We start from the raw sequence: 24,023 nt of genomic DNA, 5'->3' as shown, positions 1-24,023 counted from the left end.
GAGTGACCAATGAGAAGGAGAAAAACTGGCCATAAGGGACCGAAGTTGGAATGGTAGCTGCTTCTTTAGCTGCCTTATCAGCATAATCATTGCCCTGAGCGATGGGATCTGATGCCTTTTGGTGGCCCTTGAAATGTATGACTCCAGCTTCCCTTGAAAGTAAAGCAGCCTTGAGAAGAATTTTTATTAAAGAGGCATTAATGATGGAGGACCCTTGCCTAGTGAGGAAACCTCTTTCAGCCCATATAACAGCATGGTGGTGCAGGATATGGAAGCCATATTTAGAGTCAGTATAAATATTGATGCGTAATTCCTTTGCAAGAGTGAGGGCTCAAGTTAAGGCAATGAGTTCAGCTTGCTGAGAGGTAGTGGAGGGGGGCAGAGCGGGAGCCTCAATGATAGATGTGGGAGATACTATAGCATAGCCTGCCTTTGCTGGTGAGTGGCGATTAGGCCTGGTGGAAATGCCATCAATAAACTAGGTGTGATTAGGGTGAGGAACAGGAAAGAAGGAAATATAGGGAAATGGAGTGAATGCCAGGTGTATCAGAGAGATACAGTCATGGGGGTCAGGTGTGGTATAAGGAATAATGTGGGAGGCTGGATTGAAGTCCAGACTAGGAACAATGGTAACTGTGGGAGACTCAACAAAGAGTGAGCATAGCTGAAGGAGCCGGGGGGCAGAAAGTATATGTGTCAGGTGTGAGGAAGAAAATAGATTTTGGAAGTTATGAGAACTGTAGAGAGTGAGTTGAGCATAGTTTGTGATTTTGAGGGCCTCTAAAAGTATTAGAGTAGGGGCAGCCATCGCACAGAGACATGATGGCCAGCCTAAAACAGTAAGGTCAAGTTGTTTGGACAAAAAGGCTGCAGAGCGCGGTCCCAGTCCTTGTGTAAGAATTCCAACTGCATAGCCCTGCACTTCAGCTGTGTATAATGAAAATGGTTGGGATGAGTTAGTGTGGGAGCAGTCTCTAAAGCTGTCTTCAAGGAATGGAAAGAGGAGTGGGGAAAGGATTTAGGATCTTTGGGGTCAGCTAGGTTTCCTTTTGTGAGTTTATATAATGGTTTTGTTGGGATGGCAAAACCAGGTATCCAAAGGCAAAAGTATCCAACCATTCCCAGGAAGGAAAGGAGTTGTTGTTTTGTAGAAGGGATTGGGGTTTGAGAGATCAGTCAGACATGATTGGCAGGGAGAGCATGTGTGTTTTTATGAAGAATTACGCCAAGGAGGTAACAGATGGAGAAGAAATTTGAGCTTTGGAGGGGCATACCTGATATCGCTTGGAGAATAAACGTTGAAGGAGCAGGAGAGTGTCTTGTTGAGAAGATTCAAAGGAGGGGCGCTACAAAGTAGAAAGTCATCAATATATTGAGTAAGGTGAGAAGCGGAGGGGTGGAAAGAAAGTAAATCATGAGAAAGAGCTTGGCTGAAGTAATGAGGGCTGTCCCTGAAGCCTTGAGGCAGCATAGCCCAGGTCAGCTGCTGGGAGTGATGGGTATCAGGGTCAGTCCAGGTAAAAGCAAAGAGAGGCTGGGATGATGGTTGTAGGGTAATAGTGAAAAAAGCATCTTTAAGATCAAGAACGGAATAGTGAGTTATGGAGGAAGGTATTGAGGACAAAAGAGTGTATGGGTTAGGCACCACAGGGTGGATAGACAAAACAATTTGGTTGATAAGGTGCAGATCCTGAACTAACCTGTAAGACTTGTCTGGTTTTTGAACAGGTAAAATGGGAGAATTGTAAGTAGAGTTTATATGTTTTAGAAGCCCATGCTGTAGCAGGTGAGTGATAACAGGCTTTAATCCCCTTAAAGTCTGTTGTGGGATGGAATACTGGCATTGAGCGGGGTAAGGGTGATTAGGTTTTAATGGGATAGTAATGGGCGTGTGATCCATTGCCAGGGAGGCAGTGGAGGTGTCCCATACTTGTGGGTTAAGGTGGGGGCATACGAGAGGAAGACGTGAAGGAGACTTGGAGTTGGGAAGAAGGGTGGTAATGAGATGTGGCTGTAGTCCAGGAATAATCAGGGAAGTAGATAATTTGGTTAAAATGTCTCAGCCTAATAAGGGAACTGGGCAGGTGGGGATAACTAAAAAGGAGTGCATAAAATAATGTTGTCCAAATTGGCACCAGAGTGGTGGAGTTTTAAGGGGTTTTGAAGCTTGGCCATCCATACCCACAATAGTTATGGGGGCAAGGGAAACAGGCCCTTGAAAAGAAGGTAATGTGGAGTGGGTACCCCCATGTCGATTAAATAGGGATGGACTTACCCTCCACTGTAAGAGTTATCTGAAGCTTGGCATCAGTGATGGTCCAGGGGGCTTCCGAGGCCAGCGGGCAGCATCAGTCTTCAGGTGCTAAGCTGAGGAGATCTGGGAAGCAGTCTGCCAAGGAACGTTGGGTTTGGGCTCCAGGGGCTTTAGGAGCAGCGGCGATGTGGATCGGACAGTCCGAACTCCAGTGGAAGCCCGCACAGACAGGGCATGGCTTAGGAGGAATCCTGGGCTGTGGGCATTCTGATACCCAGTGGCCAGGCTTTTGGCATTTGAAGAAAGGTCCATGAGGATGTTTTGAAGGAGCCCCTGGGAGCTGTGGCTTGGATGTTCTGAAGTTTTTGAATGCTGGAGACATGGTTGTGGGTTGTCTTACAGCAGAAGCAAGTAGCTGTAATTCAGAGATGTGTTGCTGTCTGGCTACCTCCTCTCTATTATTGTGCACCTTGAAGGCGAGGTTGATTAATTCCTGTTGTGGGGTGTGAGGGCCGGATTCCAATTTTTGAAGCTTTTTTCTAATATCAGGAGCTGACTGAGTGATAAAATGCATATTAAGAATAAGGCAGCCTTCTGGCCTCTCTGGGTCTAGGGCAATAAAGCGTCTAAGGGTTGCTGCTAAGTGGGCCATGAACTGGGCTGGGTTTTCGTCTTTACCTTGGGTAGTTTCTTTAAGTTTGTCATAATTAGCGACTTTGTAAGCTGCCTTTTTAAGCCCTTCAACTAGGCAGGAAACCATATAATCTTGCCTAGCTATACCTGGGGAATCTGCCTGATAGTTCCCTTGGGGATCTTCTCGGTAACTGCTCTAATGCCTTCCTGGAGGTCTGGCTCATGAAGCCGGCGGTTATCAGCGTGAGATTGGGCTAGAGAAAAAACTTTCCCGTTCATCTGGGGAGAGGGTAGAAGTTAGGATGACATTTAAATCACTCCAGGTTAAATTGTAGGACAGAATTAGATATCGGAATTCCTGTATATGTTTAGTGGGATCTGATGAGAAAGAGCCTAAACGCTGGCTGATTTGGGAAAGGTCTAATAGAGAAAAAGGTACACGTACACTGACTCTGCCTTCAGCTCCAGCCACCTCTCTAAGAGGAAATTGTTGGGCAGGTTGGGGAGAGCTAGTCGCAGGACGAAACTGTAAACCGGACAGGGTGTGGGGAGGGGAGGTAATAGAAAGGTTATTGGGTGGGGGAGCAGAGGCTAAATAAGAGTTGGAGCCTGATTCAGCCTAGCGGGGAGTGACCTGAGGAGGAGCAGTCTGGGGAGGAGGTGAGAGGTCAGATGGTTCAGTAGAAAAGGAAGATTCACAAGACTCAGCAATACTTGGGGTTGGGACTGAAGGGACAGGCGGGAGGGAAAGAAGGAGGATTTGGGACGAGTTGCATTGGAAACAGAGACTAGGGAGGGAACGAAGTGTGAAAAATGTCTGGACGTAAGGCACCTCAGACCGACGTAAGGCACCTCAGACCATCTGCCCATTTTTCGACAAAAATTATCTAGGTCTCGTAGGATGGAGAAATCAAAAGTGTCATTTTTTGGCCATTTAGAACCATTGTCGTGTTTGTATTGGGGCCAAGCGGTGTTGCAGAAGAAAATAAGATGCTTAGATTTTAGGTCAGGCGAGAGTTGAAGAGGTTTTAAGTTCTTGAGAACACAGGCTAAGGGAGAAGAAGGAGGAATGAAGGGTGGAAGGTTGCCCATAGTGAAGGAGGCAAGTTTAAAGAGAAGGGTAGAGACATGAAGAAGGGGGGTGGGGAGCAGCCCTGAGCTGCAATGTGGGTGAGCAACCAAAGCAGGAGTCCCCACAATTGACTTGCCACCAAGGGAATGTGGGTGAATGACCAAGGCAGGTGTCCCTGCAGTGATCAGACACCAAGGGAAGACTGTCTTCCCCAGTCCGTGACCGGCGCCAGAGTTTTGGGTCCACAGATAAAATGTGTCTTCTTTGTCTCCTCTACTAGAGAGGAAAAAGAATGGGAATTGGAAGGACAGAGAGATTGAAGGGTAGTGAGAGAGGCTGGAGAAGAGAGTGAAAAGACCGCTTACCTGATTTGAAACTGGTGAGATGTTCCTTGGGGTGGTTGGTCTGAGGACCCGAGGTCATAGGTGGATCTCTTCACAGAGTGAGGGTGAGGACAGGGGGCTGGTCTCCCGAAGGAGTCCCTCTGACCCGAGTCTTCAGCACCAAATGTCACACACATCCATGTGAAGAGACCACCAAACAGGCTTTGTGTGAGCAACAAGGCTGTTTATTTCACCTGGGTGTAAGTGGACTTAGTCCGAAAAGAGAGTCAGCAAAGGGTGGTGGGATTATCATTAGTTCTTATAGGTTTTGGGATAGGCAGTGGAGTTAGGAGCAATGTTTTGCAGGTAGTGGGTGGATCTCACAAAGTACATTTTCAAGGGCGGGGAGAATTACAAAGAACCTTCTTAAGGCTGGGGGAGATTATAAAGTACATTGATCACTTAGGGTGGGGAAGAAACGAATCACAATGGTGGAATATCATCAGCTAAGGCTATTTTCACTTCTTTTGTGGATCTTCAGTTGGCCGTCTGGATGTATAAGTGTAGGTCACAGGGGATATGATGGCTTAGCTTGGGCTCAGAGGCCTGACAAAAAATAGGGAGACTGACAGTACCGAGAACCCCTGACAAATCACTGGGTGTAAGTCAAAGAGTCCAAAATCTGAAGAACTTGGAGTTTAATGTTCGAGGGCAGGAAACATCCAACATGGGAGAAAGATGAAGGCCAGAAGACTCAACAGGTCAAGTCCTTCCAAGTTCTGCCTGCTTTATTCCTACTCTGCTGGCAACTGATTAGATGGTGCCTACCCAGATTAAGGGAGAATCTGCATCTCCCAGTCCACTGTCTTAAATGTTTATCTCCTTTGACAACACCCTCACAGACACACCCAAGAAAAATACTTTGCATCCTTAAATCCAATCAAGTTGACACTCAATATTAACCATCACAATGCTCTTCCTCTGCTGGAAGCCATCTCTTCTTCCTGCTCTCCCACATCCTTTCTTTGTTGGCTTCCTCCAGAAAGGCTTCCCTGATGCCCAAGACTGGGGTGGGAATCCCTCCTGTGTGCTCCCATGGCACCCTTATTTTTTGCCCCCCATCATAGCACTTACTAAAACTGTGTTATCCATTTTCTTATCTGTGTTTCTTTTACTAGATTCCAAGCTCCTCAAGGGCAGGGACTGTTTTGATTAGCATATTTCTCTAAGGTTTTGTGTAATTCTTGGCATAAAATCAGCACTCAGTAAATAATTTATTTTGGGGCCGGGCGTGGTGGCTCAAGCCTGTAATCCCAGCACTTTGGGAGGCCGAGACGGGTGGATCACGAGGTCAGGAGATCGAGACCATCCTGGCTAACACAGTGAAACCCCGTCTCTACTAAAAAATACAAAAAAAAAAAAAACTAGCCGGGCGAGGTGGCGGGCGCCTGTAGTCCCAGCTACTCAGGAGGCTGAGGCAGGAGAAATGGCGTAAACCCGGGAGGTGGAGCTTGCAGTGAGCTGAGATCCGGTCACTGCACTCCAGCCTGGGCGGCAGAGCGAGACTCTGTCTCAAAAAAAAAAAAAAATAATAATAATAATAATAATTTATTTTGCATGAATGAATAAGCATAGCTGAATCTGGCTATCTCTAATTCTTTGTTGTGATCACTGGAAAAAATGGATGCAAAATGCCCAGCAAGGATCCTGGAAAAATAGACATTTCATAAATGGTAGCTGTCATGGTGGTGTCGCTCCTCACCATTCCCATGGGACTCCTCATAGTTGCTCATGGTTGTACTCTTTGGATGTAGTCATGCCTTGCTTGTGATAGGTAATGTATATGACTGAATTGAATATGTATTTAATATATTAAGTAAGCAGGGTACGTGATTTTCCTTCTGTGTCCATGTTTAGAATAAAGGTGATGATTATCTAGAGAACATGTTTATTTTCCATGGAGCATTAAATTTGTCTGTTTTTTTTTTTAGGCACAAATGCATTTTATAATGATAATGTTTTTGAGACAATCCAAGTATTCCGTTGTCTTGTAGGTGATAACTTGCTATTGGACTTTACTTTTTATTAAATATTACCCAATATCTGTAACCTGGAGTTTGAAAGAATTCATTAAAATGTTCACAGTTTGAAAGAGAAACTTTCTGACACATTTGTTTGCCTTGCCTCGGACGTGCCTTGTTTTCTTTGTATTTTGTGTCCTGTCTCTGCAGCAGCATCTCCCTCTCAGCAGCACTGTTGAAAGAAGACAGCATGTCAGTGCCATCTCCTGAAATCAAATGTGAGACTTCTAAAGTCACCAGAAGTTCCTTTGGCAGTTGTTTCATTTTTGAGAGTAGTTGGAAGAAAGCAGTTTTAGAAACACAAAAGATTGAGAAAGGTAACTTTATTGTTATTATTTTCTTTAAGAAAATAGAAACAGTGCCTTGAATTTACATGTATTTTTTTTCGTCAGGCAAGAGACATTTTCTGTGACATTTATATAAGAATTATATCTTAAGTTGATGAAAATGAAAAATGGAAGCAAACTAAAATTGATTTAATTAATGTAATTCTGTGACTCATGATGGAAACAAATTGTAAAGAGCTGCATTTCTTCTTTTTAAACTCAAATTTGTCTGAAAGAACTGCATTTCTTAATATCCATTGCAGTACTGTCTCTGTTGAATTGCACTCCATTTTATAAATGGCATTTTCCTTAAAATAACTCAAGGTGATTTTTATATTTTAAGACATCCAAATCTTTAACAATGCTTTTATATATTAATAATTCTAACCAAAGCCAGGCACAGTGGCTTAGCCTGTAATCTGAGTATTTTGGGAGGCCAAGGCAGGTGGATCGCTTGAGCCCAGGAGTTAGAGGACAGCCTGGGCAACATGGTGATACTCCATCTCTACAAAAAACACAAAAATTAGCTGAACATGTTGGTGTGCGCCTGTGGTCCCAGCTACTCAGAGGCTGAGGGTAGGAGGATCACCTGAGCCTGGGGAGGGTGAGGCTGCAGTGAGCCATGATCATGCCACTATACTTCAGTCTGGGCAACAAAGTAATACCCTGTCTCAAAAAAAAAAAAAAAAAAAAAAAAAAAAATTCTAACCAAAACTTTATTTTTGAGTGAGTTATGTGGAGAGTATCTTAAATCCCATAGTTGCTCAATGAAGACTAGTTTGAGAACTTTTGACATGTAGATGAATATATTAATAGTTATTCCCCCTTACTTTCAAGTTAATGATATTTTCTTGTTTATTCTGAATTTTCTTCCACCTTTATTAATGGAGAAATAATTCTTTTTTTTTTTTTTTTCTTGAGATGGAGTCTAGCGTTGTCACCAGGCTAGAGTGCAGTGGTGCGATCTTGGCTCACTGCAACCTCTGCCTCCCGGGTTCAAGTGATTCTCCTGCCTCAGCCTCCTGAGCAGCAAGGATTACAGGCACGTGCTGCCATGCCCAGCACGTTTTTGTATTTTTAGTAGAGATGGGTTTTCACCATGTTGGCCAGGATGGTCTTGATCTCCTGATCTTGTGCTTCACCCACCCCGGCCTCCCAAAGTGCTGGGATTATAGGCGTAAGCCACCACACCCAGCCAGTAATTCTTGAAAATAGTAAAATGCAAACTACTCAATGATTTGTCTCTCTTTGGCTTTGAATGTGTTGCTATATATTTTTTTCAACTTTCTTACCACGTTCCCATTAAAGGTACTCAGACAACAGTTTATCCACCCTTCTACTCCCCAAATCTAATAGACGAAAAGAGAGTCTATATGCTTTCTGACCAAGAGAAACTATTTTTTCCAAAAGAGGAAAAAATCAAAAGTTAGAAAATAACATTTTGAACATTCAATATAATAATTTTAGTCCCATTGAATATCATTTTTGTTGCTGTACTACATTTGCTTTGTAGAGAATATTTTTTTAAAAAATTCACTATGTTTAGTTCAAAGAACACCCAAACCTTTAACCTCTTAATCTCCTTTTTCTTTTCATTTAATGCCTTGAAAATTTTAAAAAATAATTTGACCATCTCTCTGTGCAATGGATATGTGAGGCTAGTAGAAGAAACAATCTTGGTGCTTCAATGTTATGGTTTACAGATTTGGTCTGGAATTTTGTGGACATAAAATTAAAATCAGTGCCTCAAGTAGAATTCTTTGACTCTCATTGCTAGCTCAGATGATCATGTGTTTACACCTCTTATTTACATAAAAGCAGGAAAATGGAAAGACTCTAAGTGCTAGATAATATCAGACTCTTGAAAGTGCCTTTTATTTCAGTGTGAAGGTATCTAATATTCTGGGCATTCTAACTAAATAAAATAATGAAGGCAGAGGATAGTGACGACTGTGGAAGATCTATGAAGCTGTTCTTTTTCCTTATTCCACTCTTAGCCTCTTAATCGACTCCTTCTTGCAGTCGCTATAGTCAGGATGTAGAATGAAAACCATTCTCCTGGGAAAGAAGCTAGATAAATTACAGTTGCTTAATTTTCTTTACTTAATAACTGATTTTGTGTATTTTATTATGTATTTTAGTATGTAGTAAAACAAGTAGTATACATTTAATCAAGATGATTCTTATATATTTTTAACCAGAATATACCACAGCATTTGGTCTAGGAGAGCTCAAAGAATGTATCAAAATGCCATATTTACCAGGACTACAAAGTTACCAAAAAAGTGTAAGTTCAACTCCACTAGAGGTTCCTAAAAGACTGCCACCTGCTGATGCCGAGGTGTCTGCAATCAGGTAGATCATTGCTATTTAATTATCATTTGTTGAATGTGTATTTGTAGTAATACTGCTGAATGTAGAGGTTTTTCTGGCCAGTGAATTGAATTCATTTTTGCTGGTTTTTGTGTTTTTTTTTTTTTTTTACATAAAGGATTTAATTTTTTAAATCGAAGCCATTTTATTCAGTTTGACAACTCGGTGCTTTTCTGTTTTCGGGTGTTGTTACCAGAAAAGATTTAAGGCTTCTTTTTTCTTTTCTTTTCTTTTTTTGGACAGAGTCTCGCTCTCCAGCCAGGCTGGAGTGCAATGGTATGATCTGGGCTCACTGCAACCTCTGCCTCCCGGATTCCAGTGTTCTCCTGCCTCAGCCTCCTGAGTAGCTGGGATTACAGGCGCCCACCACCATGTCCGGCTAATTTTTGTATTTTTAGTAGAGATGGGGTATCACCAAGTTGGCCACGATGGTCTCGATCTCTTGACCTCGTGATCCACCTGCCTTGGCTTCCCAAAGTGCTGGGATTACAGGCGTGAGCCACGGCACCTGGCCCCGATTTAAGGGCATTTTAAAAAATCTTGGCCGGGCGCGGTGGCTCAAGCTTGTAATCCCAGCACTTTGGGAGGCCGAGACGGGCGGATTACGAGGTCAGGAGATCGAGACCATCCTGGCTAACACGGTGAAACCCCGTCTCTACTAAAAAAAAAAAAATACAAAAAACTAGCCAGGCGAGGTGGCGGGCGCCTGTAGTCCCAGCTACTCGGGAGGCTGAGGCAGGAGAATGGCGTGAACCCGGGAGGCAGAGCTTGCAGTGAACTGAGATCCGGCCACTGCACTCCAGCCCGGGCGACAGGGCCAGACTCCGTCTCAAAAAAAAAAAAAAAAAAAAAAAAAAAAAAAAAAAAAATCTTGATTGCCCTAGCCTAAATCATCCCCATGAGAACAATGGAATTTTTAGTATTAGAAAAAAAAAATTAACTCTCTGCAATATTAAAAAGTTTCTGTACCCTGTATATAGAACCTTGTACTTCATTTCTGGTCTGACTGAAGTAATGTGAAGGGAGATTCTGAATGAGATGTTGGCCTAATTAACATCCTGCATTGACTATCAGAAATGAACTTTTCAGCCAGAAAAGTCTCCCTGACTTTGAACACTGACATTTGAAAACATTATTACAAATACTTTTCCTGCTAGAAATCAGACTGACTGACATACCATTAAAACTCTCCAAAGGGATCTCTAAGTTAGTAAGATAGTCTCACATTCTACTCAGCTTCTGCTTTGGTTCATTTATTTGTTCTTCAGATATTTGTTGAATGTCTAGTTTTTTTTCTTTTTTTGAGACGGAGTCTCGCTCTGTTGCCCAGGCTGGAGTGCAGTGGTGCTATCTCGGCTCACTGCAAGCTCCGCCTCCCGGGTTCAAGCAATTCTCGCGCCTCAGCCTCCTGAGTAGCTGGGACTACAGGCACCCGCCATCACGCCCGGCTAATTTTTTGTATTTTTTTTAGTAGAGACGGGGTTTCACCATGTTAGCCAAGATGGTCTCGATCTCCTGACCTCGTAATCCTCCCGCCTCGGCCTCCCAAAATGCTGGGATTACAGGCGTGAGCCACGGCGCCCAGATGAATGTCTAGTTCTTATTCACTCTGGTAGTATTTAAAAAGGTGAAGCACTTATAGCATTCTGAGTTGCAACTCTCTTTAGGGAAGGATTTACATTTTTATATTATCTCCCTATTATAATGAACTTTAAAGTCATCCAGTCATGCCTAGCACACAAGATTGAAGTTTCAAAATATGTTTCTTGAGTTTTCCAGCTAATACTATTGTTCTTTTTAAGTACTCTTGAAATAAATTCTGGTAATATAGATAGAGAGCTGGAACAGGTTAAAATGAAAAGTTGATAATTTTTATTTAAATTATGAAAATAAGAATAAGAACTTTGCAGAAAAAAAGGAAAATAATTATTTGATAATCTACCCATCATAACATATCCATTTTTATTGTTGGATATTCCCTTCTTTCAAAAGAAAGAAAAAATTCTTTTTCATGGATTTCATTTTCGTGGTGATTTTAGTGTACTTAAAATTTTTATCCTGCCTTTTAAAAAATTTTATGTATATGCATTTCATCATGCCACTATATGTTCTTTAAACAGTCTTACCAACCACATTATATTTCACTCATGGATCCACAGTTCACTTAATCACTTCCTATTGTTGGATTTTTTAAATGCTTTGATTTTTTGGTTTTTAAGTAACACCACAATAAACAATATCATACATATAGCTTTTCTCATCATTTTTAATATTATCTGAAGAAAGATTTTCAAGCTATAAAAATATAAAATGCAGAATTGTACTTTCTGAAGTAAGGTTAGAATAAAATAAGGTAGGATTAGAAATGGAAGAGAGAGGGAGTCGCTACTAGATGGTAACTTAAGTCAAAGTGGAAAATGGCGGGGATGCAGAAAAAGGAGGGACTGTTTGAAACATGACTATAAAGCTACTATGGGCAGTCAGTTACATTGTAACCAAGACACTTGTGTCCCTGACTCTCAACTTATGTCATTTTTATCAAAGGTCACAGCGCCCTTTGGGGAGGGGGCAGGAGTGTGTAGGGTTGCCTGTGCCGATGGTCTTTGTATCAGTATGAACCCGTCTTGTTACCCTTCCTTTGATACACATGATCATCTTAAAGATACTGGAAGCCTGGAAAACACCCGTGAATTAGCCCTTTCTGACTCTAAATTTGGAGTCTTTATTTTGCTTCTTATTGTTTCCACCCTATTTCAGGTTTTTGTTTGTTTGTTTCTGTTTTTCATTTGTGATTTGACTGTGAAATTATTTCTAAACATTTTACATTGATTTGAGTGTGAATTTACTTAAGTCAATGAAAGATAATTGAATATATTTTATTCATGTTATGACAAGTGTTCTTCATATATAAAGTGGAATAGTAATGGCTAAGTGACATAATATATATGAAGTGCTTGGCAAACATAAACATTAGTTCTTTTCCCTGCCTTTAACTCAAGTGTCTTCATTTTAGCTGTTGTAGTGAGAACATGTCAAATTGCCTGCAAGTATTTTATTCTCCTGTGCACATTGCACAGCGCCCTGTGAAGGAGCAGTTTTGGCAAAGCAGAGAAATACTCATTTTTGTTCATTTTATGTACAACCCCTTACTCTCTTTTTTCCCCTCCTTGTGTGAATATTTGATTGAAAGTGTAATAGTTTTTCAAATTTCATTATTGGTAAGCAAAATTTTTTAGTGATTCTCAAAGCACGTTCTAGTAATACAAATAACAATAGTAATCCTAGAGGTGGAGTACTTAAAAGTGGCTGCTGACTTTTAAAGTGTAAAATAGTTTCAAGAGGCTGGGCGTGGTGGCTCACGCTTGGAAACCCAGCACTTTGGGAGGCTGAGGCTGGAGGATTGCTTGAGGCCAGCAGTTTGAGGCCAGCAGTTTGAGACCAGCTTTGGCAACATAGTGAGACCCCCGTCTTTACGAACTTTTTAAATTTTTTTTTTTTAATTAGCTTGTATGGTGACATGCACCTACCATACCAGCTACTCAAGAAGCTGAGGCAGGAAAATTGCTTGAGCCTAAGAGTTCAAAGTTACAGTGAGTTATATGATTGTGCCACTCCAGCCTGGGAGACAGTGAGACCTTGTCTCAAAAAGAATATTGTTACAAGAAATTTGAGATTTTTATAATGGATTATTTCACCCACAGCAGATTCCATCATGATATATTTTCCCTAATAATCTTATTATCTAGATGTATTTCAGTGGGAACAGAATTACGACAAAATTCAGATAGAGGTGATTGATAGGTAAAAAGTGTACAAAAAAGTGATAGTTGGTATTCAACATATCCAAATGGCCTGTTTATCTTGATTCGCTCCCACTTAGCATTGCTTGAGTCATGACTAGTCAGAGGTATGATAAAGGTCTGTGGGAGAAGTTAGACCTAGCACTCAGCCACTGGTAAAATTTGCTAGCAAGATATTGGGTTGGCTCATATCTGCTTCTGATGGAATTAGTTATAATGGAAAAACTTTCCTTTCCTTAACATTTATTTAATGTCCATGTGATGTTATTCAACAAGTGAGTTTCACTGTACCCTGAATTTATATGTAAGTAATTTTATGATAATATATAATATTCAGGCTAAAGAAGACTAAGGAGACATGCAGTGTGGCACCACTTCGGGAGAAATCAAAAGGTGAGCTGACTTGTCCTTTTTTCTGCCACCTGTCTTGGGTGTCATATACCTTATCTTTTAAAAAAATAAAATTCCTTTCTTTTCATTGATTTAATTTTCTTTGTTTTATTACTACTTCTTTTACACTTTGTTTATTTTATAAACTAAGTGGATGTTGGGTTCGTTATAAACATACTTTTATAATTTCAGGACCCTAGGGTATGCCCTCATCATATCTCACTTGGGCCATTTAGTGCCTGCAAACTGGTCTTCTTGTTTTGAATGTCTGATCTTTGAAATCCTTCAATGCCACAAAAAAGCCTAAAACTTTGACTTCTAATCACATTACTCTCTTCTTCAAAAACAGTGACTCCCTCATTACCCACAGACTGAGTATGAACTCTTTAGCTTAACATTGAACCCTTTACCATCTTCCCTCAGCTTTCCTTTCTAGCTTTATCTTCTAATTGCTATTTTTGTGAATCCTGTGTACTTATGACTTCTCATACAGAAACTTATCTATATACCAACAGTTTTTGGTCCCGAAAACTACTCTTAAGTCAACTTACTCCTAAGTTCATGGTGACTAAAAGGGTTTATGGTACTAAGGTATATTTTATTTGCCATTTGTCCTTCAGTCTATCAAATGATTCATCCTTTCCCTATGTGCAACAAATATTTTCTTAAAAGCTTAAGCTTTTTATTGAATCAGTACAAATAGCCTAACATCCGAGAAAAGGCCAGGACCAGACAGATTCACAGCTGAATTCTACTAGATGTACAAAGAAGAGTGGGTACCATTCACACTGAAACTATCTAAAAATTTGAGGAGGAGGGATTCCTCTGTAACTCATTCTATGAGACCAGCATCATCCTGATACCAAAACATGCAGAGATACAACAAAAAAAGAAAACTTCCGATCAATATCCCTGATGAATATTGATGTAAAAATCCTCAACAAAATACTGGCAAGCTGAATCCAGCAGCACACCAAAAAGCTTATGCACCACAATTAAGTAGGCTTGATCCCTGCAATGCAAGCTTGGTTTAACATATCCAAATCAATAAGGGGATTCATCACATAAACAGAACTAAAGACAAAACAACATGATTATCTCAACAGATGCAGAAAGGCTTTTGATAAAATTCAATACCCTTTCATGTTAAAAATTCTCAATAAACTAGGTATTGAAGGACATACCATAAAATAATAAGAGCCATCTATGAAAAACCCACAGCCAACATCATACTGAATGGGCAAAAGCTAGACGCATTCCCCCTGAAAACCAGCACGAGACACTCACCACTCTTATTCAACATAGTATTGGAAGTTCTGACCACAGCAATCAGTCAAGAGAGAGAAATAAAGTGCATTCCAATAAGAAGAGAGAAAGTCAAATGTTGCGGGAAATCAAAGACCCCAAATGGAGGGACTGGCTGGAGCTACAGCAGAGGAACATAAATTGTGATTTCATGGACTTTATCAGTTCCCAAATAATACTTTTATTATTTCTTATGCCTGTCTTTTCTTTAATCTCTTAATCCTGTTATCTTCGTAAGCTGAGGATGTACTTCACCTCAGGACCACTGTGATAATTGTGTTAACTGTACAAATTGATTGCAAAACAATCAGACTGGTTCTCTGCTCTCAAACCCTGTTTTCTGTTCTTTAAGATGTTTATCAAGACAATATGTGCACCGCTGAACATAAACCGTTATCAGTAGTTCTGCTTTTGCAATTCGTCCTTTTCCCTCAGAAGCATGTGATCTTTGTTAGACCCTTATTAGTAGTTCTGCTTTTTGCCCTTTGAAGCATGTGATCTTTGTACCTACTCCCTGTTCTTATGCCCCCTCCCCTTTTTAAAACCCTTAATAAAAACTTGCTGGTTTGAGGCTCAGGTGGGCATCATGGTTCCACCGATATGAGACGGCCCAGCTGTAAAATTCCTCTCTCTTTGTACTGTCTCTCTTTATTTCTCAGTCGGCTGACACTTAGGGAAAATAGAAAGAACCTACGTTGAAATATTGGGGGCGGGTTCCCTCAATAGTCAAACTATCCCTGTTTGTAGATGACATGATCCTATATCCAGAAAACCCCATAGTCTTGGCCCAAAAGCTCCTTAAGCTGATAACTTCAGCAAAATTTCAGGATACAAAATCAATGTGCAAAAATTGATAGCATTCCTATACACCAACAACAGTCAAGCCAAGAGTCAAATCATGAACACAATCCCATTCACAATTGGCACAAAAAGAATAGTATACCTAGGAATACAGCTAACCAGGGAGATGAAAGATCTCTACAAGGAAACTACAAAACACTGCTCAAAGAAATCAGAGATGACACAAACAAGTGGAAAAACATTCCATGTTCATGGATAGGAAGACTCAATATAGTTAAAATAACTATGCTACCCAAAGCAGTTTGTAGATTCAATGTGATTCCTATTAAACTACCAATGACATTCTTCATAGAACTAGAAAAAACAATTTTAAAATTCATATGGAACCAGAAAAGAGCCCAAATAGCCAAGGCAAACCTAAAAAAAAGAACAAAGCTGGAGGTATCATACAACCTGACTTCAAACCATGGTACAGGGCTGTGGTAACCAAAACAGCATGGTACTGGTACAAAAGCAGACACATAGATCAATGGAACACAATAGAGAGATCAGAAATAAGGCCACATACCTACAACGAAATAGAGCAGGGTAAGGGAAACCAGGAGTTTGAGATGGCCAGGCTGGTCTCAAACTCCTGACCTGAAGTGATCCGCCCACCTTGACCTCCCATAGTGCTGGGGTTACAGGCATGAGCCACCATGCCTGACTTAATAGACTAGCTTTAACAAAAACTAAAACCCAGTCTTGACTGGATTAAATTGACCTTCCTGACAGAAAAAAATGAAATTCTCTCTGGAGAACTATAAGATGAACCAGAGCCTTGTAAGTTTTCATACACAGTGTCTAGCATCCAGTCAAAACTTAACAGGCATAGAAGAATAACAAAAAGTAAGAGGAGAAACAGACAACAGAAGCAGACCCATAAATAATACAAGCATCTTAGTCTGTGCTGCTATAACAAAATACTGTAAACTGGGTAGCTTATAAATAATACAAATTTAGTATCTTTAGTAACAAGGCTATAATTAGCTCTAAAGCAAGCTGAGAAATGTAATCTATACCTGGATGACCATGTGCCCAGTTAAAATTCTGTTATGGAAGAAGAGGTAAAAGGTTTTAAGAGATTGATTAATAGTTTGCCACAATTCTTTTTAAATTAAAATGACTAACTTTCTATTATGGGTATTTTGAAATGCAGTTTTGTCATTTGGTCTTACAGTCATCTACCTTGCCAAAGACACATTATTTCTTGTAATTATTAAATAGATTATTTTGAATTGTCTATGTAGATTATCATAATCATCTATAAATAATGTCAATTTTGTTTCCTCCTTTCCAAATTCTATGCCTTTCTTTCTTTTACTAAGCTGGCTAGAACCACAAATACAACGCTGAGTAGAAGTGAATAGTAGGCATCTTTGGCTTGTTTCTAATTTTAAAGAAAATCCCTTTAATGTTTGTTCATTAAGAATGATGCTTGCCACCAGGCACGGTGGCTCACGCCTGTAATCCCAGCACTTTGGGAGGCCGAGGTGGGTGGATCACGAGGTCAGGAGACGGAGACCATCCTGGCTAACACAGTGAAATCCTGTCTCTATTAAAAAATACAAAAAATTAGCCAGTTGTGGTGGTAGGCACCGGTAGTTCCAGCTACTCGGGAGGCTGAAGCAGGAGAATGGCGTGAACCCGGGAGGCGGAGCTTGCCGTGAGCTGAGATTGAGCCACTGCACTCCAGCCTGGGCGACAGAGCGAGACTCCATCTCAAAAAAAAAAAAAAAAAGGAATGATGCTTGCTTTGGGTTTTGAACAGATATGCTTAATGAAGTTAAAGAAGTTCCCTTTAATTTGCTAAGAGTTTTTTTTCTTTTAAATGAAAGTTGAATTTTACTAAATAATTTCCCTGAACTGATTGAGGTGATCATATTTTTTGTTTAATATTTTAATGTGAAGAATAACATTTACAGATTTTGTAATGTTAAGTCTCTCTTGAATTCCTGAAATACGCCCAACTTAGAAGTGATTTATTATTTGTTTATGTTCTGCCATATTTAATTTGCTAATATCTCACTTGGGAGTTTTTACCTATACTGGTAAGGAGAGTGAGATTGCCATGAATTTTCTTTTTTGTTCTGTCCTTGTCTGGATTCAGTGTCCACATTATAATGGTCTTGTGGAATGAATTGGGGACTATTCCTTCTCTTTCTACTCTCTGAAGGATACGACCTAAAATTGGAATGATTTTTCTCTCAAAAGTTAGAGGAAATTCATTTGTAAAATTCATTTGGGTTACTTGTTTTCTTTGGGAGAATCTTTTAATATTGGCTCAATCATTTTAAATTTAGGGCTCTTAAGGTATTCTAATTTTTCAATCAGTTTTGGTAAGTTATATTTTCTAGAAACGTTTGCATTTTGTCTAAGTTTTAAAAATTTATTAGCATTAAGTTTAGTCTTTACTTTATCTGTAATTCTGTTCCTCTTTTCCCAATATTATGTATTTGTGCCTTCTTTTATTGTCTTGAGTAATGTCACCAGAGGCTTTCCTTTTTTATTAGTTTTTTCAATGAAGAGCTTTTGTCTTTTTAAAAAATCTCTTTTATTGTAACTTGGTTTTCTACTTCATTGATTTCTCCCCTTTCCTATATTATCTTTTTCCTTCATGTTCTTTGGGTTTACTCTTTTCCTAATGTGTATCTAATACCTATGTTTTAAATTTTCAACCTTCTTTTCTAACATAGACATTTTAGGATATAAACCTCTCTCTTTTGCTCCATTACACAACTTTTGTGATATTTATCATTTAGCAACAAATATTTTATATTTATTATGATTTCTTTTTTGACTGATAATTTAGAAAGTGTGTTGATATGGTTTGACTGTGTCCCCACCGAAATCTCATCTTGAATTGTCGTTCCCATAGTTCCCATGTGTTGTGGGATGGACTCAGAGGGAAATAATTGAATCATGGGGGTGGTTCCCCCATACCGTTCTCATGGTAGTGAATAATTCTCAGGATATCTGATTTTTTTTTTTTTTTTTTTTTTTTTTTTTGAGACGGAGTCTTGCTTTGTCACTCAGGCTGGAGTGCAGTGGCGTGATCTCTGCTCACGGTAAGCTCCACCTCCCGGGGTCACGCCATTCTCCTGCCTCAGCCTCCCGAGTAGCTGGGACTACAGGCGCCCGCCACCACGCCCGGCTGATTTTTTGTATTTTTAGTAGAGACGGGGTTTCACTGTGTTAGCCAGGATGGTCTCAGTCTCCTGACCTCGTGATCCACCCGTCTCGGCCTCCCAAAGTGCTGGGATTACAGGCGTGAGCCACCGCACCCGTTGGTTTTATAAGAGGAAACCCCTTTTGCTTGGTTCTCATTCTCTCTTATCTAACGCCATGTAAGACATGTCTTTTGCCTTCTGGCGATTGTGAGGCTTCCCCAGCCAGGTTTCGGAACTGTGAGTCCATTAAACCTCTTTTTCTTTACAGATTACCCAGTCTCAGTGTGTCCTTATCAGCAGTGTAAAAATGGACTAACACATGTGTATACATTTCTAAATATTTCAGAATTTTAAATTTATCTTATTATTAACAACTTCTAACTTAATTGCATTTGTGTGTATGATACTGATTCTTTGAAGTTTTTCAGGTTTGCCTAATGCCTGCAATCTAGTTATTTTGCTGCCAGAGGGTCTTTTAAAGTGTCAAGTCCATTGTACTGCTAAGAACAGAAGTCCTGATCATATTCTTAACTCTCAGCTATTTCTCTCTGAACTCCTCACTCATATTACCCCTGCAAACAAAACAAACAGAAAAATAACAACTACATTGGAGAACTGACGATAGTGCTTTTTTTGACACTTGAAACTGAAGTTAAATAATAGTATTTTAAAGTAATATAGGTCAGTATATTATTGTCAACGCTCCATATATGTTTTTAAATAGAAGTATTTCTACATATTTATGTATTTAGGGGTAATATGTAGTGATTTGAACTTTGATGAATCTGTGTTCAAATCCTGACTTTGACAGTTACTAAGTATGTGCACTTGGGCCAGTTATTTAGCATCCCTAAATTGTCTTTTTAAAATCTGTAACTCAAGATAGTACAGATGACTCGTTCATAGTAGTGTTGTATGGATAAAATAGATGTAAAATACTTGACAAAGATCATTCAACAAATGCTATCTGTTGTATTACTGCCACCCTATGATAGAAGCTTAATGCTATTTCAGTTAAGTGAATAAGTTTATTTTACGTTACAATTTTACTTCACTTAGCATTTATGATAAATGTTTTTACTGGAATAAAATAACTTGATAGGCATGTAAAATATGAAACGAGTTAATTATTTGTGGAGATGATGCCTTTTGCTTTGAAATAAATCTCACAGTTGTCCTATGTTTTAAAAAGTATTGTACAGGCCGGGCGCAGTGGCTCATGCCTGTAATCCCAGCACTTTGGGAGGCCCAGGCGGGCGGATCACGAGGTCAGGAGATTGAGACCATGCTGGCTAACACTGTGAAACCCCGTCTCTACTAAAAATACAAAAAATTAGCCGGCGTGGTGGCAGGCGCCTGTAGTCCCAGCTACTTGGGGGGCTGAGCCGGGAGAATGGTGTGAAGCCGGGAGAATGGTGTGAACCCGGGAGGTGGAGCTTGCAGTGAGCCGAGATTGGGCTACTGCACTCCAGCCTGGGCGACAGAACGAGACTCCATCCTCCATTTCAAAAAAAAGAAAAAAAAAGAAAGTAAACATGGCATTTCTAATTCAAAATATGTGTTATATCAAAAACTAGTAGTTTTTTTTTTTATTTTCTGGGTACATAGTGGGTGTATATGTTTATGGGGTATTTGAGATATTTTGATACAGGCATACAATGTGTAATAATCACATATGGGTGAATGGAGTATCCATCCCCTCAGGCATTTCTCCTTTGTGTTACAAACAATCCAATTATACTCTTTTAGTTATTTTTAAATGTACAATTCAATTATTATTGACTATAATTGCCCTATTGTGCTATCAAATACATGTTCTTATTCATTCTTTGTATTTTTTTGTACCGATTAACCATCCCCACTCCCCCCCGCCCCATCTCTCCTCCACTATCCTTCCCAGCCTCTGGTAACCATCCTTCTATTCTCTATCTCCATGAGTTCAATTGTTCTAGTTTTTAGCACCCACAAATAAGTGAGAATATGTGAAATTTGTCTTTCTGTGCCTGGCTTATTTAACCTAACATAATGATCTCCGGTTCCATCCATAATGTTGCAAATGACAGGATCTCATTCTTTTTTATGGCTGAATAGTACTCCATTGTGTATATGTACCACATTTTCTTCATCCATTCATCTGTTGATGGACATTTCAGTTGCTTCCAAATCTTGGTTATTGTGAACAGTGCTGCAGTAAACATAGGAGTGCAGATACCTCTTTGATACACTAATTTCCTTTCTTTTGGGTATATACCTAGCAATAGGATTGCTGGACCATGTGGTAGCTCCATTTTTGGTTTTCTGAGAAACCTCCAAACTGTTCTTCACAGTGGTTGTAGTAATTTACATTCCCACTAACAGTGAATGAGGGTTCTCTTTTCTCTACATCCTGGCTAGCATGTGTTATTTCCTGTCTGTTAGATAAAAGCCATTTTAATTGGGGTTAAATGATAGCTCATCGTAGTTTTGATGTCTCTGATAATCAGTGATGTTGACCACCTTTTCATATGCCTGTTTGCTGTTTGCATATCTTCTTTTTGTAAATGTCTATTCAAGTCTTTTGCCCACTTAATTAATTAATTTTTATTAACATGAGAGTTTAAATGAGACAGAGTCTTGCTATGTTGCCCAGGCTGGTCTTGAACTTCTGAGCTCAAGGGATCTGCTCACCTCAGCCTCCCAAAGTGCTGGGATTATAGACGTGAGCCACCCTGCTCAGCCCTTTTGTCCATTTTTAAATGGGATTATTAGACTTTTCCCATAGAGTTGTTTAAGCTCCTTATATATTCTGTTTGTTACTTCTTTGTAAGATGGGTAGTTTGCAAATATTTTCTCCCATTCTGTAAGTTCTTTTTCTTTTGTTGTTTCCTTTGCTGTACAGAAGCTTTTTATTAATAACTTGATGTGATCCCATTTGTCCGTTTTTGCTTTGTTTGCCTGTGCTTCTAGGGTATTACTCAGGAAATCTTTGACCTCTCCAATATCCTGGAGAGTTTCCCCAATGTTTTCTTTTAGTATTCATAGTTTGAGATCTTAGATTTAAGTCTTTAATCCATTTTGATTTGATTTTTTTATACGGTGAGGGATGGGGTGTGGTTTCATTTTTCTGCATAATATCCAGTTTTATAATATCCATAATATCCAGTTTTCCCAGCACCATTTATTGATGAGACTGTCTTTTCCCTAGTGTATATTCTTGGCCCTTTTGTTGAAAATGAATCCACTATAGATGTATAGATTTGTTTCTGCATTGTTTATTCTGTTCCATTGGTCTATGTGTCTGTTTTTATGGCAGTACCATGCTTTTTCTGGGTTGATATACCTCAGTAGTGTAAGAACTGGTAGTGTGTAATAGTCATTTGTGGAAGAAATATTTCAGTCACATTACATTTAATAGAATATTATTCGTGTATGCTTAATTCATTTTAATAGCTGATTCCCCACCTCCTCCTCCAGGTTCTGGCTTCAGTGATCCTCTCACTGGAGCATCATCTCAATACTTAGAGAGACTTTCCAAAATAGCCATATTGGAATATGATACCATTCGTCAGGAAACAACCAAAAAATCAAAAAAAGGCAAGAAACGAGAGCTCCGAGACTGCTGAGAAATGTCGTACAGTGTGATGCTTTCTTCAGTGACTTTTAAGCTTTATATTTTCTTTTTTTATGTGATATGATGCAAAATGATTTATATAAAAATGGAAATGTAAATAGGAAATAAATATGTTATAGATGAGTCATTGTATTTTGTTAACATTACAGAGACAAGTTATATTTTTTCCTTATTTATGTTGAAGGACTATAAATTATGGTTTATGGGAAAATAAGCATAAGATAAATTTTATTCCATGAGTTTTACATACATTGATTGTGTGTTTTGATTCAATTTGATACTGTTGAGTGTCTATTTTGTGCAATGACCTTGGCTAGCTGCTAGGGAAGATTTAAGATAATGTGAGGTCTTGAGGGCAGCGCAAGATGGCTGAATAGGAACAGCTCCGGTCTGCAGCAACCAGCATGATCAACACAGGAGATGGGTGATTTCTGCATTTCCAACTGAGGTACATGGTTCATCTCACTGGGACTGGTTGAACAGTGGATGCAGCCCATCGGGGGTGAACCGAAGCAGGGCAGGGCATTGCCTCACCCGGGAAGTGCAAGGGATTGGGGGATTTCCCTTTCCTAGCCAAGGGAAGCCATGACAGACTATACCTGGAAAAATGGGACACTCCTGCCCAAATACTGTGCTTTCCCAAGGTCTTAGCAACTGACAGACAAGAAGATTCTCTCCTGTGCCTGGCTCAGTGGGTCCTATGCCCATGGAGGCTTGCTCACTGCTAGGGCAGCAGTCTGAGATGAAACTGTAAGATGGCAGCCTGGCTGGGGGAGGGGCGTCTGCCATTGCTGAGGCTTGAGTAGGTAAACAAAGCAGCTGGGAAGCTCAAACTGAGCAGAGCCCACCGCAGCTCAGCAAGGCCTCTAAAGACTCCACCTCTTGGACAGGGCATAGCTGAACAAAAGGCAGCAGACAGTTTCTGCAGACTTAAATGTACCTGTCTGACAGCTCTGGAGTTAGCAGTGGTTCTCCCACCATGGTGATTGAGCTCTGAGAATGGACAGACTGCCTTCTCAAGTGGGTCGCTGACCCCTGTGTGACCTAACTGGGAGACACCTCCCAATAAGGGCCAACAGACACCTCATATAGGCAGGTGCCCCTCTGGGACTAAGCTTTCAGAGGAAGGATCAGGCAGCAATATTTGCTGTTCTACAATATTTGCTGTTCTGCAGCCTCCACTGGTAAACAGGGTCTGGAATGGACCTCCAGCCAACTCCAACAGACTTGCAGCTATTGCAGCTGTTCTGCGGCCTCCGCTGGTGAACAGGATCTGAAGTGGACCTCCCAGGCAAACAGGGTCTGAATTGGACCTCCAGCAAACCCCAACAGACCTGTAGCTGAGGGACCTGACTATTTGAAGGAAAACTAACAAACAGAAAGGAATAGCACCAACATCAACAAAAAGGACATCTACACCAAAACCCCATCTGTAGGTCACCAACATCAGAGACCAAAGGTAGACAAAACCACAAAGACGGGGAGAAACCAGAGTAGAAAAGCTGAAAATTCTAAAAACCAGAGTGCCTCTCCTCCGCTTCTTGCCAGCAATGGGACAAAGCTGGATGCAGAATGATTTTGATGAGTTGACAGAAGTAGGCTTCAGAAGGTTGGTAATAACAAACTTCTCTGAGCTAAAGGAGCATATTCAAACCCATTGCAAGGAAGCTAAAAACCTTGAAAAAAGGTTAGACAAATGGCTAACTAGAATAAACTGTAGAGAAGACCTTAAATGACCTGATGGAGCTGAAAACCATGGCACGAGAACTTCGTGACACATGCACAAGCTCCAATAGCCGATTTGATCAAGTGGAAGAAAGGGTAGCAGTGATTAAAGATCAAATTA

The 24,023-nt window shown here is 40.1% G+C and overlaps 1 protein-coding gene across 1 annotated transcript; it reads left to right on the top strand.

Annotated features, from left to right (window-relative positions):
• The first annotated feature begins 6,515 nt into the window (after positions 1-6,515).
• On the top strand, positions 6,516-22,202 carry C9H8orf89 (chromosome 9 C8orf89 homolog). The gene is made up of 4 exons (XM_010363509.1): positions 6,516-6,680; positions 8,891-9,044; positions 13,200-13,255; positions 22,021-22,202. The coding sequence occupies exons 1-4, from the start codon at positions 6,554-6,556 to the stop codon at positions 22,167-22,169; spliced, it is 486 nt and encodes a 161-aa protein (XP_010361811.1). The 5' UTR covers positions 6,516-6,553; the 3' UTR covers positions 22,170-22,202.
• The last annotated feature ends 1,821 nt before the right edge of the window (positions 22,203-24,023 follow it).

The sequence above is a fragment of the Rhinopithecus roxellana genome, chromosome 9 (assembly GCF_007565055.1).
Source record: "Rhinopithecus roxellana isolate Shanxi Qingling chromosome 9, ASM756505v1, whole genome shotgun sequence".
Classification (NCBI taxonomy): Eukaryota; Metazoa; Chordata; class Mammalia; order Primates; family Cercopithecidae; genus Rhinopithecus; species Rhinopithecus roxellana.
The sequence above is the reverse complement of the archived record's forward strand: the minus strand, read 5'-3'. Positions and strand labels throughout refer to the sequence as shown.